Source organism: Mauremys mutica, chromosome 24, assembly GCF_020497125.1.
Source record: "Mauremys mutica isolate MM-2020 ecotype Southern chromosome 24, ASM2049712v1, whole genome shotgun sequence".
In the NCBI taxonomy this organism is placed as follows: Eukaryota; Metazoa; Chordata; order Testudines; family Geoemydidae; genus Mauremys; species Mauremys mutica.
In genome coordinates, this window is record NC_059095.1 from 6,485,923 (window position 1) to 6,499,555 (window position 13,633).

The 13,633-nt window shown below is 49.3% G+C and overlaps 1 protein-coding gene across 1 annotated transcript; it reads right to left on the minus strand.

The window, feature by feature from the left end:
• Positions 1-946: 946 nt before the first annotated feature.
• LOC123355705 (mast cell protease 1A-like) lies at positions 947-10,081 on the minus strand. The gene is made up of 5 exons (XM_044998280.1): positions 10,018-10,081; positions 9,767-9,914; positions 7,206-7,341; positions 5,829-6,074; positions 947-1,207 (listed from the first exon to the last, which is right to left on the minus strand). Exons 1-5 carry the CDS (start codon positions 10,079-10,081, stop codon positions 1,076-1,078), a joined length of 726 nt encoding a protein of 241 aa, XP_044854215.1. The 3' UTR covers positions 947-1,075.
• Between the last annotated feature and the right edge of the window lie 3,552 nt (positions 10,082-13,633).

The window sequence follows — 13,633 nt, forward strand, 5'->3', positions numbered from 1 at the left end:
CACTCGGGTAGACAAGCCCCTGGCATTTGTTGAACCTTTTGTCATGTAGATCTGCTCAGAGCTGGCTTACGTGGGGGGAGGCCCTATTGACTCCCATACCCTGCACCTTGTGGGGGTCATTGACACCAGCTCAGAGTGGGAGTAAAACAATGGCAGGCAGGATGGATGGCTCAGTGGTAAAATCACTGGCCTAGCAGCACTTGAGAGACCTGGGGTCAAGTCCTTGCTCCAGCTGTGTGACCTTGGACAAAACTTTTAACCTCTCTGTGCTCAGGTCTCCTTCCATACAATGGGGATGATACAAAGAGTGCGAGGCACTCGGATGCCATAGTCATGAGGGCCAAAGTATCTTAGACAGTAGGTGCAGGACAAGGGAGAATCAGGCCCCTGGGTTAAGAATGCTGATGGTCCCGGGCAACCATGTCTACCTTAGCGCTCCCAATATTGATGCCCCGGATGGAATCTGCAATGGTTCCAGACAAAAGGCTCATCTAGGCACTTTGTCTCCCTTAACCCAGTTGGCACCACCTTTCCAGCGGGGTGTAAGCTGCAGCCGTAGCATTGTACGGAGATGTTTGTACGTCCAGAGCAGCGTTTCCCAAACTTTTTTTGGCCACGGAAAACTTTTTAGCCTATTACGGAACACTTATAATATTATTTTGTAGTCGTTTGGTTTTCAAGTAAAAAAAAATTGCGTTTTTTATGCTCAAATATATTTTATTTAATTAAACAAAGCAAAAATACAAATTTAAAATGTCTTGAACTAACAATTCCTAAGGGGAAAGCGCGTATAAAGTATTACACAAATCAAGGGCAAGCGTCTTTCACAGAACACCTAGTCACATCGTGCGGAACACAGTTTCGGAAACACTGGTCTAGAGGGATTTTTTTTGTGTGTGACAAGGACAAGGGGGGGCTCCCCATTGGCACCACTTCTTGTCTTAGCCCTAACTTGCCACTCAGCGCCCCAGAAAAGCGAGGGGAAAAAGCCACCGAAGGCAGCACAAGGAAATGCCCAACTTTCAAAGGCAGCGGATGATGCAGGAGAAGGTTCAGCCTCTTCCTCTCCTGTTTGTTACTTCATGGTTTTCTTAATCCAGCGAAGGTGGTAGGCAATGCTAGTGTAAAAACCAGGACGGCGGTTGAAGTCATAGGAGAAGATTCCTTCTGCTGTCCTATTGCAGACTAGAGGGCCACCATCATCCCCCTGAGAAACACAAGGAAGATGTGCACAAACATTCACTATATATTTTCCATTCAAAAAACGACTAAATTTAAAAAGAACAGGACGGCTGCAAAGGCTAGGAAATGCCGAACTTAAGGTAGCCTCTATCACCTTAACTCTGTCCTTTAGCCGACATTTTGGCCCCATTGAAATCATCAGCAAAGCTCCCATTGATGGGGTCAAGAATTCACCTCTAGTCAATGACGTGATCATATACTCCTGGGTTGGCTGTTGCGTGTGAACAGTAATACGGCAAAACACAACATCTCCAATGGTTTCTTTGACTGTGTTGATGACAACTTCTTGCTTCAGAAGTTGGAGGAATTAACCCAGGGGCAGCTGTTTTAGACTTGATTCTGACTAATGGAGGAGTTGGTTGCAAATCTAAAGGTGGAAGGTGACTTGGATGAAAGCAGTCATGAAATGATAGGTTTCATGATTCGAAGGACAAGGAACGAGAGCGGCAGCATAGAATCTCAGGGTTGGAAGAGACCTCAGGAGGTATCTAGTCCAACCCCCTGCTCAAAGCAGGACCAATCTCCAAATGGTCTCCCTCAAGGATTAAGCTCACAATGCTGAGTTTAGCAGTCCAATATTCAAACCACCAAGCCATCCTTACCCCAGTAAGGACAGTGGACTTCAAAAAAGCAGACTTTAACAAACTCAGAGAACTGGTAAGGAGGGTCCCCTGGAAAGAAAATCTGGGGTGGGGGCAGGGAAAGGAATCCATGAAAGATGGCATTTTCTCAGTTTTTTGTTGTGCCTTTAATATTATCTCGCTATCCCAATGCAAAAGGAAAGATAGGAAGAATAAGAGGCTGCATCAGGAGATCTTGAATGACCTGAAAATCAAAAAGGAATCCTACGAACAGTGGAAACATGGACAAATTACTAAGCATGAGAATGAAAGAAAAGCTGAGGCTCAGAATGAGTTACAGTTGGGGTAAGGGTCATAAGAGGCAATAAGAAGAGGTTCTGTGATTATATGAGGAGCAAGAGAAAGATGACAGTAAGTGTAGGCCCACTGCTTAGTAAGGAAGGAGAGCTAATAACAGACAACACCAAGAAGGCCCAGGTGTATAATGCCTACTGTGACAGACCCAGGCCAGTGGGGTACAGCAGAGTAGTTGAAGGCAGATATACTGGCCACTGGATAAGCAGTTTTCTGTTCCCTGAGTGACCAGGGCAGGGGCTGCTCCAGGCTAGGGCGGACACATGACTCCAATTAGCCTGCAAAGAGTCAGTTGAAGCCGTTAGGCTAATGAGAACAGCTGGCTCCAGTTAACCTGCAAAGGTCACACCGCACACAGTCAACCTGTGGAACTCCTTGCCTGAGGAGGTTGTGAAGGCCAGGACTATAACAGGGTTTAAAAGAGAACAGGATAAATGCATGGAGGTTAAGTCCATTAATGGCTATTAGCCAGGATGGGTAAGGAAGGGTGTCCCTAGCCTCTGTTTGTCAGAGGATGGCAGGAGACAGATCACTTGATCATCGCTGTTAGGTTCGCTCCCTCTGGGGCGCCTGGCATTGGCCATTGTCGGTAGACAGGATACTGGGCTGGATGGACCTTTGGTCTGACCTAGTACGGCTGTTCTTATGAGTCAGGTGTGGCTGTTAAGCTAATGAACACCTGACTCTAATTAAGGCCCCTCTGATACTATCAAAGGGCTCACTCCAGTCAGGCAGAGGGGAGGAAGTGCAGCTGAAGGGCTGGGTAATGAAGACACCCTCAAGCCACTGGAAAGGGAGCCCTGAGGTAAGGGTGAAGAAGGCATTGAGAGAGAGAAGTGGGGGAGCTGTGGGGAAGTGGCCCAGGAAAATGTAGCAACGCTGGCAGTGAAAGGTCGGCTGCCAACAGCTGCTGCCATTAAGGGCTCTGGGCCGGAACCCGGAGTAGAGGGCGGGCCTGGGTTCTCCCCAACCCACCACTACAGAAACACCTCCTGGGAGGGGAAGTCAGGCTGTGTCCCTGGCCCGAGAGGGAGAAGGGCTACGTGGGGGTGGGGGGGCCACAGTGAGCCACTGAGGCAGGTGTAATCCGCCAGGAAGCGTGGGACCCACGGACACAAGGTCGACGCTCTGCCGCACGACTTCACTTCCGTCTACATAAAAAAGGTTAACGGTGGCCAGATACTTAGCACAATTCATATTAACAACAAGGGGGGAAGCTAGAAAACGGAAAGACCCGGTTAAAAAATATGTAGATAAGTTTAGATGTATTAAAGCTGGCAGGGCCTGACAAAATTCACCATGGGGTTCTGTAGAGGGGGGGTCACCCACTCCTGCCCTGCAGGGCTTCAAACAGCCCTGGAAGAGGGCAGGGGCAGGGGGAAAGCTGGGCTGATCGGGGCGTGGCCCAGCTGCGGCTGCTCTGCCAATCAGGCCCCAGCTGGCCTGTATAAAAAGGCTGGGAGCCAGAGGCCCAGGAGTCTCCTCTCTCCAGGCTGGGAGACAGCAGGGCCTGGCTGCCTAGCAGAAAGGGTGCTAGGAGTGATGCAGGGCTGGGGAAAGCCAGGGGAGCTCCTGGCTGGCAACTTCCCAGGCTGCAAGGTTTAAGGCCTTGGAGGTACTGGGTTGCAGGGAAAGGCAGCAGCTCAAAACGTCCCTTGACGATGATGACTGGCTTATACAGACTACAGTCGGCCCCGGTGAAAGAGGGCTTGGTGATGACTGGCAGTATTGCCAGGGGGCAGTACCCCAGATAATGGGGCACCGGGTCCGGGAGGGACACGGGGGGCCAAGTGGCAGCGGGACACCGACCTGCAGAGGGCGCTCCGGAGGCTGGCAGAACTAATTCCCGAGACGGCCAGCAGGAGGTGCTGCAGGGGTGAGTCCCAAATCGCTACAGGTTCTTAAGGAACTAGTTGAAGCAATTCTCTTCGAAAACTTATGGCGGGTGGGTGAGGTCCCAGAGGACTGGAGAAGAGCTAACATAGTACCTCTCTTTAAAAAGGGGGAACAAAGAGGACCTGGGGAATTATAGACCAGTCAGCCTAACTTCGATACCAGGAAAGACACTAGAGAACAAACTATTAAACAATTAGTTTGTAAGCAGTTAAATTGTAAGAATTAGCCACCATGAATTTTGTAAAGAAGAAATCATGTCAAACCAACCAAATTTCCTTCTTTGATGAAGTTACTGGCCTAGTGGATGGGGGGAAGCAGTGGAGGTGAGATCCTGATTTTTAGTAAGGCTTCTGACACAGTCCCACGTGATGTTCTTATAATCAAACTAGTATCTTAGTGGGGTCTTCAAGAGTTTCATTAATGACTTGGAGTGGAGAGGATGTTTATAAAATTTGCAGATGACACCAAGCCGGGAGGGCTTGCAACACTTTGGAGAACATTAGAATTCAAAATAATCTTGATAAATTGGAGAACTGGTCTGAAGTCAACACGATTCAACGTAATAAAAACAAAGGAAGTAGAAATCAACGGCATAACTGCAAAACGGGGAATGACTGGCTAGGCGGCTTTACTGCTGAAAGGGAGCTGGGGGTTATGGTGGATCACAAATTAAATACGAGCCAGCAACGTGATGCAGTTGCAAAAAAAGCTACTATTATTCAGGAGTATTATATGTAAGACATAGGCGGTAACTGTCCCAATCTACTTGGCAGGTGAGGTCTCAGCTGGAGTGCTGTGTCCAGTTCTGGGTGCCACACGTTAGGACAGACGTGGACAAACTGGAGGTTCAAGAGGAGAACAACAAAAGTGATAAAAGGTTTAGAAAATTTGATCTATGAGGAAAGGTTGAAACAGCTGGGCATGGTTAGTCTTGGGAAATGAAGGCTGAGGTGGGGGTGGGTGGGACATAAGTCTTCAAATGTGTTGATGGTTGTTATACAGAGGATGGTGATCAATTGTTCTCCAAGTCCACTGAAGATAGGACAAGAAGTAATGGGTTTATTACTGCAACACAGGAGATTTAGATTATATATTAGGAAAAACGTTCAACTCTCAGGATAGCTAAGTACTGGAACAGATTGCAAAGGGAGGCTGTGGAATCCCTGGCATTGGGGGTGTTTAAGAACAGGTGGGACAAACACCCGTCGGGAATGCTCTGCTTTTACTTAGTCGTGACTCAATGCAGGGGGCTGGATAGATGATCTCTCAAGGTCCTTCCAGCCCTGCTTTTCTATGATTCCCCCCGGGGTCGTCTTTGCTTCCACCTGCGCAAAGTGGGTACCCACAGGAACAGGAGTGTCTTTGGCTCACTCAGTACAAGCGCAAGTGACCCCATGAGGGTCAAGTCCCAGGGGGACCCAGGCTCAGGATACAACACAGGCCTGGCGACAAGTTTCTGGGGCACCTTTTCAGCTAGCGTTGGCAGGGCCAGGAAGAAACGGAGAGGGACCTACGGAAGAAGAGGTGACAGAGAGACAGACGAGGAAAACAGAAGTTGGTAGGAGAGACAAAATAACCAAGACAAAGGGACAGGCACCTGCCCTGGCCAGAATGTTGTTTTAAACTAGCAATTGTAACCCAGATCATTTACAGATCAAGACCTTCCAAGGTTGGGCTACCGCCATGTACCTCTTGGTAGCCCTTTGGCCGGCCTGCCTCCCCTGCCATCCTCCCCTAGACGTGGCTGCTACTGACCTGGCTGCAGTCCTTGTCCTGGTGATTGCCTGCTGCACAGATGATGCCGTTAGTTATCCCGGGGTTAAAAGAGTGGCAATCCTTTGATGGCCAGATGATGACATTGGTCTCAAATAGCTTGTTGGTGGCTTTTCCCTGGTCGATATGGCCCCATCCAGCTATGCTGCACTGGATGCCCGGGGCGACATTTCCCTTGGGCAGGCCAATGGCACGGACGTATTTGTTTACTTTGGCTTTTCCCTTCAGCTGGGGTAGGGGAGATCCAGAAAGGCGTTAATGGTTTTAAATATCGCCCAACAGAGGCTCTGTCACCTGGATGTTTCTAAGGGAGCAGAAGGCCATGCTGCCTCTGCTGCTTCTCCCCTCTCCATCGCATCAAACCGAACGACTTTCCAGGCACCTCCTGGCCTGTTCCCACCCAACGCCCTATCCGCGCTCGTGCGATCAAGAGCTCGACTCCCGCCTCCGACCGCCCATGGGACCGGCCTCCACCGTCCATTTGTTATGCTCTCAGATAAGCCCCTTTGTGCTCTCTCCCCTGCTGCCCCTCTCGCGTGGGAGGAGCTCCCCATAAACACCCCCAAAGCCACCCCGTTCCCCTTCCAACACCTCCTCAAACTCTCCTGTGGCATGGTGCTGACACAAACCTTGACAATCAGTAGGCAGCTGCCGTGACCGCTGGCCAGCGTACTGCCCGATTAAATACCGTCTCCTTTGTTTCCTTGTACTCCTCCCGTCCATCTGCCTCTTGCCTTAGACTAAGCTCTTTGGGGCAGGGCCCAGCTTTTTGTTCTGTTTTTGTACAGGGCCTAGCGCAACTGGGTCGTGGTCCGTGTCTTGGGCCGCTAGGTATTACAACAATACAAATCTTCATCCAAGTCATGCTCTACAGGGCGGGGTCTGTGCCCTCCATCCCAGCGGCAGCAGGGCTGCCCAGCGTGGCGGCAAGTGGGGCAATTTGCAAGGACCGCAAGCCCTGACCTGGCGGCGGTCTGGGTCTTCGGCAGCATTTCAGCGGCGGGGGGGGAGGGGCCTTCAGTGCTGCCGAAGACGGGGAGCGACTGAAGGGCCCCCCCGCCGCTGAAATGCCGCCGAAGATCCGGACCACCGCTGGGTGAGTACAAGCGCCGCAGCTCCCCTGCTTTGCCCCAGGTCCCCTGAATCCTCTGGGCAGCCCTGAGCGGCAGAACCCAGATGATGGACCTAAACTGGCCCCCCTGATCCAACCTCTGGGGAAAGGACAGAGTCAGCTCTGCCCATTGTGGCTTCATCTCCCCTCTGGCATAACTGACCCCTGACCACGGCCAAGCGCCAAACCTCACATGGTGCCCAGAGGGATGAACTTGGAAGTAACTATTAGCCTAATAAATCTGTTACCTTCAGCAAGAGGATGTCATTGACTAAAGGACGGTCTTGGTAGGCGGGGTGCGGGTGGTAGCTCTGAACCGCGAACCTTTGCTGGGAGGCCTCTTGCTTGTGGATATTGTGAGCTCCTAAGATGACTGTCAGGTTCCTGAAATTGGCAAAAGCAAATCAATTGTTAATCGCTTTTCCTTTTCTGGCCTGCTCTGTAACCCTGTGGTAGCTGGTCCTGGCACCCACCCACTAGCTGCCTAGAAAAGATGCTGCAGCCATAAACCAAAGAAAACCTATTACCCAGCCTAGGGATTTGTAGATAACGAACATCTGTGAGCTGATTGCTGATTAAAGTGAGCACGTTCCCCTTACACTGCCAGAGTAACTAGCGGGTCCTTAAGACACTTGAGAATCGGGCCTGCGTCTGGGAGTTTGGGGAGCTTTGGGCATCAGGACTCCTGGGTTCTACTCCCGACTCTGCTGCTGACTCACTGTGTGGCTTGGGACACATCACAGCCCCTATGTGCCTCAGTTTCCCTGGCTTTAAAATGAGAGTTGAGGGTATTCATCTGAGAGTTAATTAGCGTTTGTAAAACCCTTGAATGCTGATGTAATTAAACCGTGCTGTAGCAGCAATAGAGGCCAGTCATCGAGCAGGGTCTGTTTCCACAAGAGTCCCGGAGGGATCGATTCTTGGCCCTACGCTATTTAACATCAATGACCTGGAAGCCACCAGAAAACGATCACCGATAAAGCTTGCAGATGGCACACAAATTGAGGGAGTTGTAAAGGACCAGGAGGGACAGGTGGCCGATTCAGAGCAATCTAGGTTGGCTGGTAAACTGGGTGCAAGCAACCAGTGTGGTTTTTAATATGGCTAAATGTAAATGTGTCCATCTGGGAGCAAAGACTGTCGGCCGTACTTCCAGGATGGGGGAGCTCTATCCTGGGACGCAGGGACTCTGAAAAGGACTATGTTGGGAAGTGCGGATAATCAGCTGACCAGGAGCTCCCAGTCAATCTGTGCCCGACCGCAGGATGCATAAACAGGGGATTCTTGAGTAGGGAGTACAGGGGTTATTCTACCTCTGACTTTGGCCATGGTGCGGCCGCTGCTGGAATCCTCTATTCCGTTCTTGTGCCCATAATTGAAGAAGGGGGTTGATAAATTGGAGGAGGTTCAGAGAAGAGCCACGGGAATGATTAAAGGATCGGAAAACCGGCCTGAGAGTGGTTGACTCAAGCGGCTCCATCTATTTAGCTCAGCCAAGAGAAGGTTAAGGGGCGACTTGATCACGGTTGATCAGTATCTATACAGGGAACAAATATTTAATAATGGGCTCTTCAGTCTAGCCGGGAAAGGCCCAGCACAGTCCAGCGGCTGGAAGGTGAAGCTAGACGCATTCGGACTAGAAATAAGGACTATTGTTTTCACAGTGAGTATTTAACCACTGGAACAATTTACCTAGTGTGGGGGTGGGGGTGGATTCTCCTTCACAGACAAGTTTTAAATCTGCTTCAAACAGATCTGCTCCAGGGGTTATTTTGGGGCAGTTCTCGGGCCTGTGCCATACAGGAGCTCAGATTAGATGATCACAGTGGTCCCTTCTGGCCTTAGGAACTATGAATCAATAGTTAGAAATACTTTAATAATTCTAGAGTTAAGCACTTTAAGGCATTTTCAGATAAAACCTCCAACCCCGGGCCCTGGCCTGGTGATCTCCCACCGGAGAGAATCTCCCTGCCACTCCCAGATCTTTAAATCGAAGTGGGACACCCCTTGCCCAGGGTGCACTCTGCTCTTAATGCGAAGGAATTAGGGGAGGGCAGAGATGAGTTGCAAACTTTTGGAGGATGATGCTCTGCAGTAGAGCTGAGCAAAATGTGGACAGAAGGTTTCAGTTTGGTTTGGTTTGGTGTTTTCTTTTTCCCCCGAACAAGGTTGATTTGACGACACTGGAAGATTTTTTGCGAATTTGTGTCCGTTTCAGTGAATTGTTTTGGCCAACAAAAGTCTGAAAAGGTCAGTGTTCTTCAATTCGAAGATGTCAAAGCACTTATTTTTAATTGTGGGGGGGTGTCAAAATGACTTTTAGAGCTTTCTTTCAATTTTATCACTAAATGCAAACACCTGAAAATACGTTTTGTTTGACCCAATTTTTTTTTTTTGAGTCACTGAAAATTTCTTAAAAAATCATTCAGGTTGACCCGAAAAGATTTTTTTTCAGTGTTTTTGGAATGGCCAATGAGCCAAAAAATCCGTTCTATGGTTCTGGATACAAGGTGGGGGAGGTAATATCTTTTATTGGTGAAGAGTTCTGAGTAAACTCTAAAGCTTGTCTCTCTCGCCAACAGACGTCAGTCCAATAAAAGATATTCCCTCCCCCACTTTGTCTAATACCCAGGGTCCACTACAGTACCCCACCAGTACATGCATTGTTTGGTTCATCTGCTGTACATGTGAGGTTTAAACCTGAGAGAGAGGTATTCATTATTTGTACTGTGGGAGTGCCTGGCACCCCCTGTCATTGATCAGGAGCCCCTTGCGTCAGGTGCTGTACAAATACAGAACAAAATCTTACCCCTTGCAGTGAGCAGCCGTCATCACCCAGCCTGGGTCCACCAGAAATCCCCCACAGAAATACGAGTTGTTCCTCTTCAGATAGGCCATGTAGGGTCTGGAGTGGGGCTTGGCTTCATGCCCCCCCACAATCTCACTCCGTGAAGCTCCTGAAAGAGAAAGACGCTCCTGGTGATGTGACTGGTCGGTTCTCTCCTCACCTGGTGCATGGACCCCAGGTCGTCGTCCAGCCCCCTGGCTTTCTCTACTAACCAGCATGGGCAGAAGTGGGGGACAACAGAGCGAGCAGGATTAAGAGCTTGCAGGGCTGTCTCATCTTGGAGTTCTCAGCTTCGCCAATCCCCTTCCAGCCTGGGTTGCAATTAGGGTCTCTGGCAGCTCCCTGCCTGGTTTTATAGCCTGAGACCTGTGAGATTCAGCACCTAGGAAACCACAGGGTTTGGGCTCATCTGACTAATCAACGCAGAATCAGTTTACTCATGCACAGCCCTGGAGTGCTAGCTACAAAGTGCATCTCTCAGCAGCATGGTTATTGCGGTCAGGGTAAAACTCACCCCGTACGGAGCCAGCACAGGCCTTGTCTCAGTCAGATCCCACCCAGGACCTCTTCTGAAGGCTAAAGTGGCACCGTCCACACAAGGCTTTTTAGCTTTGAGTTGTAGGTTCCCGGCGGTGGAATCAATTTCATTGAAAATAATTCTTTGCCGTCCTCATGTAGCAACTTCTTCCAAGTTATTTACAGTGGTGCCAGGTCATGGTTCAGGGCAGCTGCACCTGGACTCCCGCTCTGGGCTCCAGGCAGGACACCCATGCTCAGGTCTTCGCCTCTCTTGGGTGGGAAACACGTGTCTCTCTCTCTCCCTTCTGACCAGGGTATTTCTAGGCTGCGCAGTTCCTTGCCTTCACCGTGTTATTTCAGGCAGAAGGCAGGGCTATCTAAGCAGACCTGCTTTGCTTCTGCCCTCAAGGCCACCACACTGCGTCATTGCGGCAGTTAGAAGCTAGTCACCAGCTAGGCCTTTCTAAGCAAGCCGAGTTTATTCTTAAGATAAAAGTACTGCAGGGAACACCTACCCCAAACCATAGAAGAACCTACCTGCATGCTAATAGGCTGACCAGAGATTCCCCTGCTCCCCCAACATGGGCTCTGACAGGAGCCATCCTCCCAAACCCTACCTGTGGGCTTTCCTTGGATTCAAGTCCATCACACCCTTTGCTCAGAATGACAACCCACTCTCAGTAGGCCAAAGTCCTTCCAGTTGTTCCCTTAGTACTGGGGCCCTCCAGGGACCAGGCTTCCTGTCCATTTAAGGCCCAGCTTGACAAAGCCCTGGCTGAGATGATTTAGGTGGGGACTGGTCCTGCTTTGAGCAGGGGGTTGGACTAGATGACCTCCTGAGGTCCCTTCCAACTCTGATATTCTATGATTCTATGATACCTCCTGAGGTTCCTTCTGACCTGATGCGCTATGATTCTATGATTTGCTGGATCAGGGAGGAGGCCCTGAGTCAATTTAAACTCAGGTTATTTATCCCAACCTCTTTATCTGCTAATCTCCAGAGAATCCACCTTGAGCCTTTGAACAGACCGGGAATCGGTGTCAGCCAACAATGGGTCCCCTCCCCAGGGTGATGCTTCCCAGGGCTGGTAACCAGAGGAATTCCATCAGCATACCCCCTCCTCCAAGAGGTGGTACATCCAATCTCACAATCACACATGGACAATTGCATTTTTAATACAGTGGACAGCTCAAGGAGCTCAGTCTGTTTAATTTAACAAAGAGAAGTTGATCCCAGTCTGTAAGTATGGAAATCGGAGCAAATATTTAATAATGGGCTCTTCAGTCTAGCAGAGCAAAGTAGAACTCGATCCAATGGCTGGAAGTTGAAGCTAGACAAATTCAGCCTGGAAATAAGATGCACATTCTTAATGATAAAAGTAATTAATCATTGGAACATAATAATAAATGGTAATTGGAGATATGCCTATCTCTGAGAACTGGAAGGGACCTTGCAAGGTCATGGAGTCCAGCCCCCTGCCTTCACTACCAGGACCAAGTACTGATTTTTGCCCCAGATCCCTAAGTGGCTCCCTCAAGGATTGAGCTCACAATGCTGGGTTTAGCAGGCCAATGCTCAAACCACTGAGCTATCCCTCCCCCCTGTTTTAATTTAATTCAGTATGGTGTGTCCAGGATATTGCAGGAAATTGCTGTCTGTCACAGCCAGCTCTTGTGACTTGATCCCGAGTCTTGCAATATTTAGGATTATTCTTAAAGCCCCAGCTTCTGGAGTCACATGATTATGTGAAAATCTCAGCTCTTGGCGGGGTGGGGGGGAAAGGAGTAAGTTTCTAGCCCTTATTGTTGGGGATAAAAGGTGGAAAATGTGACAAGAGTGTGATCTAAAGTCTCAGAATCCAGGAGGCAAAGAACCTAAAATGTATTAATTAAAAACAACAAACACATGATTTTTAATTCAATCTTGCGAATAGTTTTAGGAGCCTGGTTCATCATTTCTGATGTTTGGCTGTTGTTTGTCAGTGTAACTTATTTGTCTTACATGAAAAAACCAGAAAGAGAATCCTGAATGATTTCCTTACCAGCATTGTTCCCCACTGCATTTGTATAGCATCTCAAACCATCCACGCGGCCTCTGTGCTGGGGGGTTTAAAATCAACTTTCCCTGCTCCCCTTCAAAGCTTTCCGTACCAAACCTCCCTCCTTTATCAACCTGCTTCCATTAGGAGTTCTGGAGACAGAGGGGGTTGATCCCCTTAGTGCTAATGTAGCCAAGGGACCTAGACTGATCTACACCATCTGGGGATCTTGGCTGATGATTTGCTGATGAGTGTGATGGAGGATGGGTGATCTGGGCGGAGCCTGAGAGTCTTAAACATTGGGGTTTGGAGATAACGTTATCAGCGATGGTTGTGATAAAGTTGTCACGTCTACATGTTGATAGCATCCTTTCCAGGGTTAACAGATTTTTTTTCCATGGTGTCGCGTTGTTTTTGCTGATACAGACTAACACAGCTACCCCTCTGAAATCTGCCATTTAGACTGTTATCGGAAGCCACGTGCCTTCTCTCCACTTGTATGTTTGACTGACAGCTTTAAACCCAGCTAGAACAGATGAGTTTCAATCTGTGGCCCATGAGTGCCTCCAACTCCCATGTGGTAAATAGTGAGATGCTCAGATGAGGGGGGTCCAGATCACACCCCAAGTTCCTAGTCCACTGTCTTGTCTCTAACAGTGGCTAGAACCAGCTGCTTCCGAATAAAGCATAAGAAACCCAGTTATTAGATAAATTACCCCAGGGAAGCTTCTTCCTATCCCCCATGGTTAGCACTGGGCTAGAAACTTTTTTATGAAATGGAAGCTGAGAAAGGAAAACACCAAGATGTCATGACAGGCAATGAAATCATGCGAGTTAGTAACGCTGGACGTGCTCAGCACTGGCCTGACTCTGCTCCTCCTCTCGAGATCTATCTAGCAGGGATCAGTGACAGACCCAGGACCACAAGAAAAGCGCAAGGAGGCAGCGGGCCGCATGTGAGAGGGTCTGTGTCTAAACTGAACGGCAAAGCTAATCAGGTGGGTTACGCATTCCCAGCAATAAGGACCAAGGACACCTGCAGGCCGTGCCCCTCCCACTTGCAGAGTTCCCACTAAACAGAAAACCACACGGGTCCTGTTTCAGTTCTGCTGGGGCACTTCCCTCTGTGGCCTGGGAAGTTGAAAGAGGACTGGTCTCCTCTGGGCTGAGTTGCTCATTTACACCAGTGTAACCCTCTGAAATCAAAGGCCCTGCCCCATTGCAACTGAGAGCAGAATTTGGCCCCTTGTGTTTATCTGGAGAATGATCA

Bases quoted from the DNA above. Each gene is read 5' to 3' on its own strand.
- LOC123355705 (XM_044998280.1), bottom strand. From the start codon at position 10,081: ATGAGACAGCCCTGCAAGCTCTTAATCCTGCTCGCTCTGTTGTCCCCC. The intron at 9,915-10,017 runs GTTAGTAGAGAA...TTTCTCTTTCAG, and splicing joins CCCCACTTCTGCCCATGCTG to GAGCTTCACGGAGTGAGATT. The intron at 6,075-7,205 runs GTAACAGATTTA...CCCCTACCCCAG, and splicing joins ATGACATCCTCTTGCTGAAG to CTGAAGGGAAAAGCCAAAGT.